The 14,025-nt window shown below is 39.9% G+C and overlaps 1 protein-coding gene across 1 annotated transcript in view; it reads left to right on the plus strand.

The window, feature by feature from the left end:
• Window positions 1–4,712: 4,712 nt before the first annotated feature.
• PDE4D (phosphodiesterase 4D) overlaps window positions 4,713–14,025 on the plus strand; it is a gene marked incomplete at its 5' end in the record, with an annotated part of 1,034,128 nt that continues 1,024,815 nt past the window's right edge. Inside the window, one exon of the mRNA XM_080933670.1 lies at window positions 4,713–4,754. Within this exon, the coding sequence (XP_080789796.1) occupies window positions 4,713–4,754 (42 nt within the window). The remainder of the gene's footprint in view (window positions 4,755–14,025) is intronic.

The raw sequence follows: 14,025 nt of genomic DNA on the forward strand, positions 1-14,025 counted from the left end.
GTTTCCTATACTTACAGGAAAGCACACATAAAGTCAAGGGTAAAAGAGATGGCAGCTTCCCCAATATCTCACAGCTTTGTGTGTTGGCATAATGGTAGACATTATAATTATGTTTCTGATGAGCTCTTTAGAGTGTTTGGCACTTAAACCTTTAATCCCCAGAAAGGACTCATCTTGATCTGAAGCTGCACAGTTTATCCAAGGGATTCAGACTCCTGCTCTCAGTATCTCATCCTAACTTTTAAAATCTGCTTCATTTTATTTGTATTTCTGAAGTCTGTTGTCTGCAGGGGTGGACTCTTCCTTATTCCCCATTGACTTTTATTTGGATGCCAGTGTTTTCTCCTGTTTTATATTTGTGTATCTTGCCTAGAGGGAGAAACACATTGTATTTTCTTGCCTTATCTTTGCTAAGGGAGGAATTTGTAGAAACTCTTCTCTGGGAGTCAACTGTCTTTTTTATTTTGTTTTTATTTTTTTGGGTTTTTTTTTTTTTTTTTTTTTGCATTTTCAAATATTCTTTGGTATGGGCACAAATTTGATGTTTGTGCTTATTACAGTCTGTTGATAATTAAATGGCTTTGGTCCATGATACTAACACCAGAATGGTATGGGGATTTAATCAAAAATACAAACCATGGCCACAGAGTGATGAAGTTTGAGTCTGAACAATGTTTTCTCTGAAGCAGATACCCTTATTTTTGAGTACAATACATTAGCAATATCTAAGTTTTTGGCATTATTGAGATAAATGGTAGATATTTTCCCTGCAACTAATGAGGCGGCAGGAAAATATCCTCCTGCTAGAATGCATAGCATCATTGTGTGGCATGTTTTCTATTTTGCCTGCAGCTCTTTCTCTTCTCTGTCCAGCTTTCAGAGCGTTCTGTCCCTGAAGGCAGACAGATGAAAGTGTATCTGTATTTTCCTTTGCCCTCTTGCTCAGTTGCATTTGGCTAGTAGGAAGTCCTGGCAGGTGATCAGGGAAGGGTGGTGTGAGGTCATGCGTTTCTCTTCCCCTCTTTCATCCAGGCTGTGCCAAAAAGTAACCTGCCTTGTCAAGGAAGTCAGCTCTGCATGGCTGTCTTTTTGTAGATGCTGACATCCATCTCGGCTTGCTCCTTGAGCTTACTGTAGATAATTCTGCCATTACCTGCTCCCAGGATTGTACTGCCATTGTGGGTTCCTCTACACACACACACACACACACACACACACACACACACAAACACACACCCATCTTCCTTACCACCTTTACTAAACTCTCTTAAAATTGTCCTGATAGTCATGCACCAATCTCCTGAGAACTGGATAAATGATTTACCAATGCTTAGTTGAAATTTGCCTAGGCATGTTTTATTTGTGGGAGGTTAGTCACTGTAGACAATGAATAAAAATTGGTTGTATCATTATTACTTGGCATTTGATACTTAGAGAAAGATACAGATTGTGAAGGCAAAAGTGCCCTTCCCATCTTACAGGCCAAGTGTTTTGCTAGATATTGCTTTAAGCGTGTTTCCATTGACAATGGAAGACCAGGTATTCATTAGTGCCTCTCTGCCAAGACACTTCAGATCGCCTAGAACTGAATGGAGATACACCTGTTTGGCGCCCAGATCCATACTTTTATGGAGGCCAGGCTGCCTTCTAGCCATATAGTTGGAGAATCTGGTCGTTTAGTTAAGTCCATCTTAACTTAATATGTTTACTCATATTCCTTTAAGTTTTGAATTCCTATGGGGAAGAAGCTCTTAATGATGGGATTAAAAGCTTTTAAGTCAAATGTCTTAAAATACTTGATTAATTCAGCAAGCCTTTCCAGGTCAAATCTATTGTTTGTCTGACTTTACTGATTTGTTGGTTTGAAATCATTGATTAACTAGCTCACTATGAGCACTTCTTCATGGTACCCTAAGGGCACTCATTACATACGAGATGAATAATTAAATATTTTCAATGAGTTTCTCCCTGGCAGAGCATCAGCTTCCCGCAGCAGTTATCTAGATGGTGTTTCTCTCTCTAGGCATGGGCATTTAGATCATAGTTAAAATAATCTCTATCCATTTCTCAGATGAAATGAATAATATATTTTCACGCATTTGGAGATGATACAAGATGCTGAGCATCATATGTAATCACGATGGTGACTCAGTTCCTGGAGGCTTATGAACTATTTTTCCCATGTAGGTTAGTCCCTCTATTCAAAACCTCCTCTCTTCAAAACAGTGCACACAAAAGCCCAGAAACCTAAAAGAAATAATTATTCTTCCTCTAGAAACTCACACTGGATAATGTGTTTTTCTTCTACCTTTAGGCAGACATTTTCTTCAAGCTAGAAATCCCTTTTCCCTTGGTAATGCTGCGTCTCCACATCTAGGGGTACTAGGGATATTCTTAGCAATAATAGTGTCCATTCTCTCTCTCTACTCGCACCTTGCTTTTGTGTGTGTGTGTGGGGGGGCGCTTTGGCGTCTCTAAAAATATCTCACTTTGAGTTTTAAAACCCTGAAGAGAATGACTCATATGTGGTAGCCTTGAGAGAGTGCTGCTGTGGGCTGCTGGGGAGTGTAGTGAGGGTCCCTATCCAGTGAGGTTGTTGGGCTCTGGGCTCCTGTTCCAAGGCTATCCCTTTGTTGAGGTCTGGGCTCCTGCTCCGAGGCTATCCTTTTGTTGAGGTCTGGGCTCCTGTTCCGAGGCTATCCCTTTGTTGAGGTCTGGGCTCCTGCTCCGAGGCTGTCTCTTTGTTGAGGTCTGGGCTCCTGCTCCGAGGCTATCCCTTTGTTGGGCTCTGGGCTCCTGTTCCGAGGATATCCCTTTGTTGAGGTCTGGGCTCCTGCTCCGAGGCTATCCCTTTGTTGAGGTCTGGGCTCCTGCTCCGAGGCTGTCTCTTTGTTGAGGTCTGGGCTCCTGCTCCGAGGCTATCCCTTTGTTGAGGTCTGGGCTCCTGTTCCGAGGCTATCCCTTTGTTGAGGTCTGGGCTCCTGTTCCGAGGCTGTCTCTTTGTTGAGGTCTGGGCTCCTGCTCCGAGGCTATCCCTTTGTTGGGCTCTGGGCTCCTGTTCCGAGGCTATCCCTTTGTTGAGGTCTGGGCTCCTGCTCCGAGGCTATCCCTTTGTTGAGGTCTGGGCTCCTGCTCAGAGGCTATCTCTTTGTTGAGGTCTGCAGCCATGTTGTATTCTCTATAGTCTCTCATGCTTTGAACTCATGTTTATTTTATTGTTGTTGTTGCTGGGCTGTTGATTTGTTTCTTTTTAAAGCATATAACTGTTTACCATTACTTCAATTTCTTCTTTAACTAATTACTTAATTTACATCCCAAATGCCACCACTCCAACCACCCTCTAGGAATTTCCTGTATCCCTCCTCCCGTTTACTTCTGTGAGGTCATCCTCCTCCCCACTACTGCTCCTTCCTGGTGCTTCAAGTCTCTGTAGGATTAGGCACAGTCTCTGAGTCCAGACATGGCAGCTATATGTGGCTGGGGGCATCACACCAGCCCATGTGTGCTCTTTAGTTGGTGGCCCCGTCTCTGGGAACTCCCAAGGGTCTAATGATGGTCTTCCTCTAGTGTCTCCATGTATAATTTATAACAGCTTGTGCTTTAGTATATTCAAAATTGTTTTGTGAACCTAATTCTTTCAGCCCTTTACTGTTGCTACTCTTTTTCCTAAATGTCAGATAGGCACCTTATTTTCCCTAAAGAACTTAGACTACTCACTGTCACCTCCCTTCCTCCACACCTACAATGTCAGCCTGCACTATTAGTCAATGTTCTGGCCAAACTTGTTGGCCTCACTCTCTCTCCTCTAGAGTTAGTCCCTCTAAAAGCATATCATCCCACATAGAACTCTATCCTATGAGTAGTAAAGCCATGTCTAGAAGTAAATGGATATCAGATATGTACTTAACTAATTCATCCTGCCCTCAAAATGGTCTCCTTTCCAGTGTCTAGGAAAGTGGAGGCTAGGAAACAAGGCCATTGGTGCGAAGGAAGTGACAGCTACTCTGGAGTAGTCTCTGGAATAACAGTTACAGTTTAACTGGGTAAGCGGCCCTCACCCTCTCTCAAGCAAGCTTTTCAGCCTCTGTGAACCAAAGGTCTGGGGCTCTGCTGCACAGCCACTGGGAGAATGCCATTGATTTTTGTGTAGATTTACTGGTAATGCCACAAGAAAGAGGAAGCCGTGACGTCATGCTCACACCCATCTGGTTGTCTTTAATGTTTCCCATTGGTGGGAAAGGTTATGTGGCTGATCCCTTAGTGGAAAATTGGGGAGTCCCTAGTTTCCCAGCAAGAATTAGCACATAGCATGGTCCCACCGCCTCTTCCGTTCATATGAGGATCTTTAGGCTGTGTCTACCACACCTATTTATTTCAACCACCGAGAAAGTAAGCTTAGATATTTAACAGAAAGCAGATGGTGTTGGGATCTGTAACTTGCATTCAACAAAAGCTGTTTTGGAAATGTTCCTCCTGTCCACTTTTGTTGCTTTAAACACATCAACATCTCTGCCCGTTCTGATGAATTATTTAAGAATCACTGTCTCAGTCCACGGCCGCATTTCGAAGTACACATGTTAATCATATACTTGATTAAACATTTCCTTGCCTATTTCTCCAGCATTTCAGTGGCCTCTGAGTGGATAACAGTTTCAGCGAGAGCACTGACTTTGGAAGCAGCTAGCGGCATCCGAACTACTGCAAACTTCACCATGGAGAGGAACACATGTGAGGTACTTTCTCGGAGCAAAAGTGTAAGTACCTTTTATCTTCACTTTTTGGTAAAATGTGTACTTATAATGTTTCTAGTTTTTTTGAATTTAATGCTGTGGTGTTGAAGTCAGTTTGGGGAGAAACCTTTGGTTAGCTTTCAGCACGCTAACTGTATACCGATTGTGAACAAACAAAGAGCTGTTCATCTGTGTGGCCTCATTGACAGTTGATGGATCTTCTTTGCAATTTAGATGCCTTTCCACTCATTCACATAATCTTCATTGTACGATGCTGAGCACCCTGATATTTGAGTCCATGAAACAAATGTATATTAAAGGTAAAATAGGAGAAATTTGTGTCTTGACTATCAGTCTGTCTAGATTGATCCAAAGGTATGTACTAAAAGCATGTTGAAGGTACTTATCAGGCAAACACGTTCTGAAACTGTTCCTTCATTAGCTCCACACTGTGACATAGATCCCTAACAGCCCATTTTAATCTTCCTTCCTGACATCTTGAAGTTGCCCTTCTCGGTGCTCTGAGGAACGTTAAGCATTTGTTCTAATTGCACTGTGCCTGTCAGGTACCAGATTCATGACAAATTTGAGTTTTCTATCACCTTATGGAGGAATAAACAACAGAATAAGGAGAGCCGTTGGAGAAAAGCTGTTCCAGGCAATGATGAAAGCAGATTTAATTTCCGTCAGGCAAGTCTTAACAATATGTCCCTTTGTTCATTCACCCAAGGGGAAGAAGCATCCAAACAGATGTGCTTGTGACGTAGGAACACTCATTTGAAGGCATCAGGAAAACCACAAATGCAAACACATTTCTCTAGTGTGGAAATGTTCTATGTTTTATCCTGAGATCCTACCGCTGTGGCCCAAGGCCATCTTTCATCCTTCCTGTGGAGCAGGGATGTGTATGTGGAAATGACAAGTCAGGATGCCTTCCAGCACTAAAAAATAAGTAAAGAAAAAAGAGAAAAAGATGTTATACTGAGAGGTATGCCAGTCATTTGATTGAATCCCAAGTTCAATAACCAACTAAATAAATTCAAGAAATTGGTGGAGGGTTCACATTCATTTGTTTTAGCAGTTGGTATTTGGTAGTATGGAATTTGCATAGCATAAAAAGGCCAGAACATTGTGCCTGGAATTCTTTTTATCAATGTGCCTAGTTGCTTATTAAAGTAGGTGTGACCTGCATACAAACTACCCAACTAAGACTGTGTCTGCTGCTGCGTTTTCTTATTATGAATCAAATATGGTTTGTATCATACCCTATCATCACTATGATGCTTCCTTCTGTTGAATGTCAGGGCACATGATTTGGAAATATATATATATATATATATATATATATATATATATATATATATATGCAAAGGGGAGAGTGTTTTGCATAATTAAAACATATCATTTGGTTCTTCTCCGTTCTTGAAAGGAAAACTGTTCTAAAGGTAAACAGTTCTCCATGGTGTGGCTTTAACTGAACAACAGGGCTGAATGATTCTAGAAGGCTCCTGATTTGTTCTTGCTTTGTACACGGTTTCTTAGCTCAAGTTTCCCAGACCATGAAAACCTGAGCTGCCTGCATTCATATGGCAGCGGCGGCAGGTTTCCACCACTTTCCTCAAAAGCCACTGGCACAGAGAGAGTGAGAGCAAGAGCAAGGAGCGAGTTGGCTGTTTTACTAGTAAGGATTTGCCACTTCTGGATTTCAGACGTGGTCTGGTGGCAGGTCACCCCTACCCATTAGGTCTTTGTCAGGACAGAATCCTGCACTGCACCCTCAGAAGTAGCTGTTTCCGTTATTGTTAAAGAACATTCTAATGACTTAAGAAGAAACTTTCTTTTGGCATTATTATATTTGGGATATTTTTTAAAAAAGCATTAAGTGGGCAGACTGTTTCTGTGACTATCCACATGGTACTGCATACCAGTCACGTGACTGAATAGATCCTGTGTCTGTCACTGTGGATTGTGGCACATTAGTTATTTTTCACTTCAGTGACAAACTGAAAAGAAGCGACTAATGAAAGAAGGGGCTTATGCTGTCTCACAGTTTGAGATTCTAATCGAGTATGACAAGGGAATACTGGAGGCCTCGAGGCACCTATAGTCAGAAAGCCTGAATGTTGGTACCCACCTGGCTCCTCCCCTGTTCCTCTTTTCATTCATTCTGGACCTCAGGCCCTGAAGTGATGTCATACACAATCAGGGAAGGTTTTCCTTCTTCATGTAAAGCTCTCTGGATATCAGTTGACCAACACATACACATATGTGTCTCCTATATGATTCAAATCTAGTCAAGTTAACAATGAAGACTGACCATTGCATGAAGCATACAAGAGAAGAACGGGGAACAACGATTTTTATGCATTCCATTTATCTGTGAGTTCCTTTCTGAGAAGAGTCCCAATGTAGTGTGTAGCACTGAGACAATGTCTGTCTAATGTAAAAGATAAAGGCATAGAATGGGTAGTTAAACAGATTTCTGTTTAACATCACTTTTGAGTTTTGGTCACAGGCTCATTTATAAATTAGTCAGGCTGGCTTATACCTGATTGGTTGCTTAAATAAAAATGTATTAAAAAAATTAGAGGTTGAGACTTTTGAGACCCAGGTACCTCCAAATCAGTTATGGTAAGGGATCATCTCCTGGCGTTCTGATGTCTTGTAGTTAGGAGCATCCTCACTGGACCTCACAGAGCAGACAGAAAGCTCCCTGCCTCCAGTCCCTTCTTACTAGGTCTGTCTTCTAAAACTCCTCCCACCCCCACTGCTGATGAAAACCTTTACATTGTGAACTAGGATGTAACATCTGAATTTAGGTGAGGCACAACATTTATTTGGCCTATAACAGTTTGATGTTTCTTTTAAATTAATCAATTAATTCATTAATTATTCTTTACTTACTCACTTTATATACCATGCACTGTCCTCCTCCCAGTCACCCCCTCCTCTGAGCAAGTCAGTTTGATATTCTTCCAAAATGATTTCAGTGTGTCACTGGGATATATAAGCGCAATATGATCAATATCGAAGAATCCTATGATTTCAACTGTTTGACACTAGAAAGATCATAATTTCCTTTTCTTCCAGTTTATATTCAAGAACTCCTTGTGGTAGTTTTTGAGTTTCCAAGCAACTTTTCACAGACCTAGAGGCGCATTTTAATATTTCTCCAAAACACTGTTTTGCTTCGACATTGTTACTTCTGTTTATTGCATGTACCTTTTCCTTAACATCCATCCCAAAGTTATAAGGACATTACTTTCTGAAATGCTTTACTCTGCCAGTGGATGTACCACACTGGACTCCATGGAGGTGGAGGGGGGAGATTGGTGGCAGAGGAAGTAAGCAAAGGGAAAGAGAGGGGGAGGAGGAAAGGGAGAGGTAGAGGATGTTGGATGAGAATGAAAGAGAGGTAGATACAGGGTTGGGGGAGGCAGAAGGAAAATGATCACAATGCATTATGTAAAGTTCTCAAAGGATGAATAAACGTATGTTTTAAAATGTCAATATACATGAGAGATTTGCATCTGCATGAACCTAAGAGGAAATTAAGGTTTTATAATTGGTTCCAAAGTTGTGTGAAAATAAAGTTTTTTTCTTTTTTTAAAAATTAAATACACTATATTTACATTTGAGATGTTATTCCTTTACCCCACCCCACTCCCACTCCCTCTTCCCCTCCAGTTACCTTCACAAAGGTGCACTCCTCCTGATTTCCCTCTCCACCCCATTGCCTTGGCATTCCCCTACATTGGGAAAACATGCCCTCTCTGGAACAAATGTCTCTTCTCACATTGATGCCAGACACTGCTGTCTTCAGCTATATGTGCAATTGGATCAATAGGTCTCTCAAAGTGTGCAGAAAAGTTGGTGTTTTACTCTATGGGAGTTTTGGAGGGTTTCTTTGGTTGACAGTGTTGTTCTTCCCATGAGGTCGCAACCCCTTTCAGCTCCTTAGGTCCTTTTCTTAAAAAAATATTTCCTTATAGAAGCTCTCCTGTTATCCTCCAAACTCATGATCTTTTTAAAAATAGATCTTAAATGGTAAATGAAATGGATAAATTTTTAATAATTTATTAATCAGTTCTCCCATATACTGAATTCTAAAGTATCTTTTATGATTTTTACTGAAAACTTCCAATTTGAGTAGCCTAAATCCATTGAAAGAGATTTGAGATGTCATCTGCTCAATTAGATTCTTTATTTTCTTGATGAAATTGCCCTCTGTCTCAGGATTCTTTTGGATGTTCTACATTGGGACAAATGTGTCATTCACCAGATGTCTTTAATTGATGTTCCCTGTTCTCTTGGGCAGAATTGTTTAGTGTTTATTCAAAGCTGGAAGCAATTCCTGGCTATTTGTAGAACACTGAAAATCCAGACTTTCTTTCTTTCTTTCTTTCTTTCTTCCTTTCTTTCTTTCTTTCTTTCTTTCTTTCTTTCTTTCTTACTTTATCTCTCTCTCTCTCTCTCTCTCTCTCTCTCTCTCTCTCTCTCTCTCTCTCTCTCTCATTTCTTTCTTTTTCAAATGCTGAACCAAAAGCTCACCTATGTAGGCTGTCAGTTCTGAATCCAGGGACTGGAATCTGCTCTGGTGGGATGTGTCAGTGAGTTCTCTCAAATTGCTTTTTGTCATAGGTGATTTTAAAATTACTGTCCAAAGCTCATATGCTAAATGTATCCTAGTCTTTAAACAATAAATAAATAAACATTTTCCAGTTGTATCTCTACACTTGCTGCTGTGTGTACATCTCATTGTATGGGTGCCCAGTTAGTGAGAAGAGGCTTAAAGGAAATGTGGCAGGGATGATCTATTTTGCAGTGGCACTGCGGAAGCCCACATTTTTTACTCCTTCCACTGCTTTGAGATTTTTATGGTTGAAGTAAACCTAAAGTATTCCTTGCCAGACTAACCTTATTTCCCTACTATGTCCCTGCCCATCTAATGAATACTGCTGCAGAGTTGTATCAGCACAGAATCCAGACAAAATAAAATCAAACCCCTAATTGTTTTTCACTCATGTTCACTTCCTAGGGAAGAAGAGAGTCAGGAGAGATACAGTTACTAAAACATTTTGGAAACAAATTAAAAGGCAATAAATAAATAAATAAATAAATAAATAAATAAATAAATAAATAAAATAGTTTCTTTCTGTGCTTTGTCAGCCACAAACTGAAGTGAGAACTTATAGTTCTCATTTTTCTAATTTCATTAATTTGACTATTATTCCTAATCCAAGGTAATGTTTCTGTTTTAGAAAATTCAATGAAATATTTATTAAGTAGCTAAGAGTAAGTTAGGCTCTGGACATCTAATATGATTAGAATGGTTGCTGGTCCTGCCTTCATAGAACCTACTTGACAATTGTATTTGTACATTTTATGATTCACTGAAATGACTTCTTCATCAGCCTGGCACCCAGGCCTGATGACCCAAGCCTATTTCCCTATGGTTTTCAGTCTTTCTCAAGGTCTCTGTCTTCTGTCAGCCACCTCATTCTCTCTCTTCACCACATTGTGCGCATCCTCTTTAGAAGAGATATTTTAGCTGTGAATAATGTGTCCTAATTGTCAATTATGTTCATTGTTGCAGAAACATTTATTATTTTAGAGGAGTTGAAAAGAATTTTTTCTCAGATGATCAACAATGGTATAAGAATAGCTGAGGGTATAAACGAATATGAGTTTAGGGGGGAAAAAAGATCTGAAAGAATAACGCGTGATCAGGAGCCATTTGCCTTGATTCAATCACAGGTCACATGACTGTCCCAGCATCTAAACCAGTCACTAAACTGTTGTCTTAAAAAAAAGCTCACATTTTCAGATATGGTGATGTGTTTGCTGTTTCCTTTTGGGGCAACTTCAAGTGGAAGTTGAATTTCAAGTGGTTATGACCAAGAAAAAATTGCATATATTGTTCTTAACAATATAAACACCAAGAACATATCAAAATGTAGAAAGGTGCTTTTGAATTGATGCTGTATCATATATATATATATATATATATATATATATATATATATATTTCTTTTTTTACAGACAGTCTCACCAGAACAAATTTTTAGAAAAAAGCATATCAACTTTCTGGAGTTTTATATTAGAAGTATTTTCTTTTAGAGTATTTTTTTCCCTTGAAAAATGTAGCACATTTAGTCATAGCCAAATTTTGATCGTTACGAGATTTGTCTATTACCATTTATTTAATCTATGAAGGAGCTCTCAATGGGCAAGAGTTCTTACTGTTAAAAAGCAAACAAACACAGATCTTCAACTGAAATCATCAGTGTGTTTGCTGTTCATGACAGGTGCTTCCAAAGGCACGTGGACTGGTCCTCAGGTCTTCCATGATAGTCTAGGCTTCAGCCTCTGCGACTTGATGCAGAAGGCATAAGTGAAAATATTTAATAAACTGAATTATTATCAAGTGCCCCAGAACATTTATGATGATCTTTCAAGGATAAAATGAGCAAACTATATTGGAAGCTCATTATGAAGGAAAACAAACAAACCAACAAAGCCCCAAACCAACCAGTGTCAACAAAAACCTTACATCATGTCCAAACAATGAGTCCTTAGGGATTTTGCAGCAGAATTGATCCATCAGACAAACAGATCACATGGAGCTCTTTTATTACTGAGAAAGTACCTTGTGTTCATTAGCATCACTAAATTGTACGAATGACAAATGCTGACATGCAGGCCCATGGTGGTTAAGGGTTACTAGCTAGCACTTCAGCCAAAGAAGCATGGCTTGGATGGGTTGTGCCAGAGCCCTGTCCCTGCTTTTCTGTTTCTTTTGTCACTGATAATCCCTTGGTGTATGCCGGGAGTTGAGAGTATGGACCCATTTATAGAACACAGATTATAAAGACGACACTTAAAGTTGGTTTTGTTTTGTTTTTGGTATTATCCTGTCCCCCTTCTTCCTAATTCAGCAATGCGGAGTTCTGTTTTGGCAGTCTTGCTTCTGTGTTATGAATTTGATCATGTGTTAGCTGTTGCCCTCCGTAGTTTAATTCAGTCAACAGCGTTTATTAAGCCCTTGCAGACTGTTTGATTATGCTATAACAGTTATACTTGGTAGAACTGCATTCCAAATGGCACTTGAGAGACTCAGAGAGTTAAGATACCACCGTGTACTTTGGCACTGGGATTTTAGGCTTCACAGAGTATCTAGCTCACTGAACCTTAAAAACCTAAACACGGTAAAACTACCCACAAAGAAGCAATACCAGGGGCCAAGCAAAGCAATCTTTTCTATAAATTCATTTAAAATAAAAACTAAAGGCCATGCTTTGAAATTCCTTTTCTCTGCTTATTGAATATATTTTAAAATATTACTAAGGCCCCAACCTGTGCTTTTTCTTCTTCCTCTAGAAGATCCCACTTGCACAGCATTACTTTGTGAGCAGGGAATCATTCAACACTATATGAATCATACCAATGGAGACATAAACATTGTCCACAAGCAATAGTCTCTGAAGAAATAGTCAAAGATCCATTAGAGCCTCCAGAAAAAGATCAAGGGTTCTGTGTACACAGAAGGACAGAGATCATAAAAATTGTTTTCTTAAGTTGTCAAGTAGGAGATCAGACCAGGGGCCTCCTCACCAATAAATGCACATGAATTAACGGACGGGGCACTCAGAAAAACAGCCAGTCACCAGGTAGGTGGTGTCAATTTGAAAGCACTTCATCGTTTGACTTCCAGACACAATTCATGGATCAAAAGCATCAGGAAAAAATGGGAATCAATATAGGCCAGAGAAACACACATTAGACTTAGGCTACAACTTCCTGATAGGATGACCAGAAAGATGGCTCATCAGGTAATGTACCTGCTGCGGAGCCTGCAGACCTGAGTTTAATCCCACATGGTAGAAGTAGAGAACTGACTCCCATGGGTCCTTCTCTGACTTTTTATATAGCAACTCATGGGACAGCACACCCCCCACACACACTGCACAATGTGTGCCTCTGTAGATATACGTGAAGAAGACTAACATTCTTGTTAACTCATTTCAGTCCCAGTTTATGTACTTTCTTTAGAGCAGTGACTATCTTGGTGAGATTAGGCTGTTCTTTAGCTTCCCACCTTCTTCCCACTATTGGACCTTGAAGGTATTACCTCGATGAGCCCCCTTTTACTCACATATCAAGGCAGGGAGAGTTGGAATGAGTGAGATTTCTTGGAGCCATCATTTCTTTTTTGACTCTGCAATTCCTATGTCAAGTATTTCTCAGAACAGGTTCAATGAAAAAAATTGTCCATTATGATAAAAACGTCTGAGTTTTTAACCTTAACCCAGCTACCATTCTCTCCCAAAGTCTGCCTAGCAAGCTGGTTAGTAAGTGGAGTGTGTCTCATCTCCGCTAACAGTTTCAGTTGGACATTTTGTTTCTATAAGTAAATAAACAGAATTGAAAATGTTTCACCAGCGTTTGGAAGTATAAGACACTTGTGATTTTCAATACTTTATTGCTTTTTAAAACAGTCCATTTCTCTAAACCCATGCCTGAGATAAAGACAGAGAAGGGTTGTAATATTTTGAGAGGCTTTACTTTGGAGGAATTTGAATTCTTTCATCTTAAGTTGTTTCTGCAGTTCATCTGGTGTGTGTTGAGTCAGTCTTTCTTTTATTAAGACAACAAGCTTTAACTGTTGTGCCACATGTGGATGGTGTTGTTCAAGATAGCCATGAATTATAACCAACTCCAGCTCTGAAATGTGCTCAAACTTCACAGAAACAGGATGTAATGGAAAGAAATTATAATACAAGAGAAAAACCCGTAAGTCTGGATATGAAAAATAATTGCTTCTGGCACAGCCTTTCTCTGATGTTCTTTCTTCTCAGTAACTGATTTTCTCCTCCTTGCGCTTTGCTTGTCTCCCCATAATGAGAATCATTTTTACTTGTCCTGCCTGGTGTCCTTGCCCTTGCCTCCTGAGACCCAGGAGGAATCCCGGGCTTCAAATCTAAGCAAACATGTTCATTTCAAAGGTGCAACTCCTTATACAACAAATACTTCTGTACAGCCTTTTGTAAAACCTGTTTGGATGCAGTTGCCAGCATGGGAGATAGAAACATTAACCTGATTTTTATTGAACCACAGACAACATTCTCCAAAATAGGAGAAAACCTTTTTTTTAGTGGAACATTTTCTAAAACTATATTACTTCAATTTTCGACAAGGAAACCCCCATCCCTCCAAAATTTCTTAAGGTCATGGGAATTACAGTAAATCAAACATTCATTCTTCCTGCCCCACCACATTACCTCTGTCAATCTCA

The sequence above is a fragment of the Micromys minutus genome (assembly GCF_963924665.1).
Source record: "Micromys minutus genome assembly, chromosome: 20".
In the NCBI taxonomy this organism is placed as follows: domain Eukaryota; kingdom Metazoa; phylum Chordata; class Mammalia; order Rodentia; family Muridae; genus Micromys; species Micromys minutus.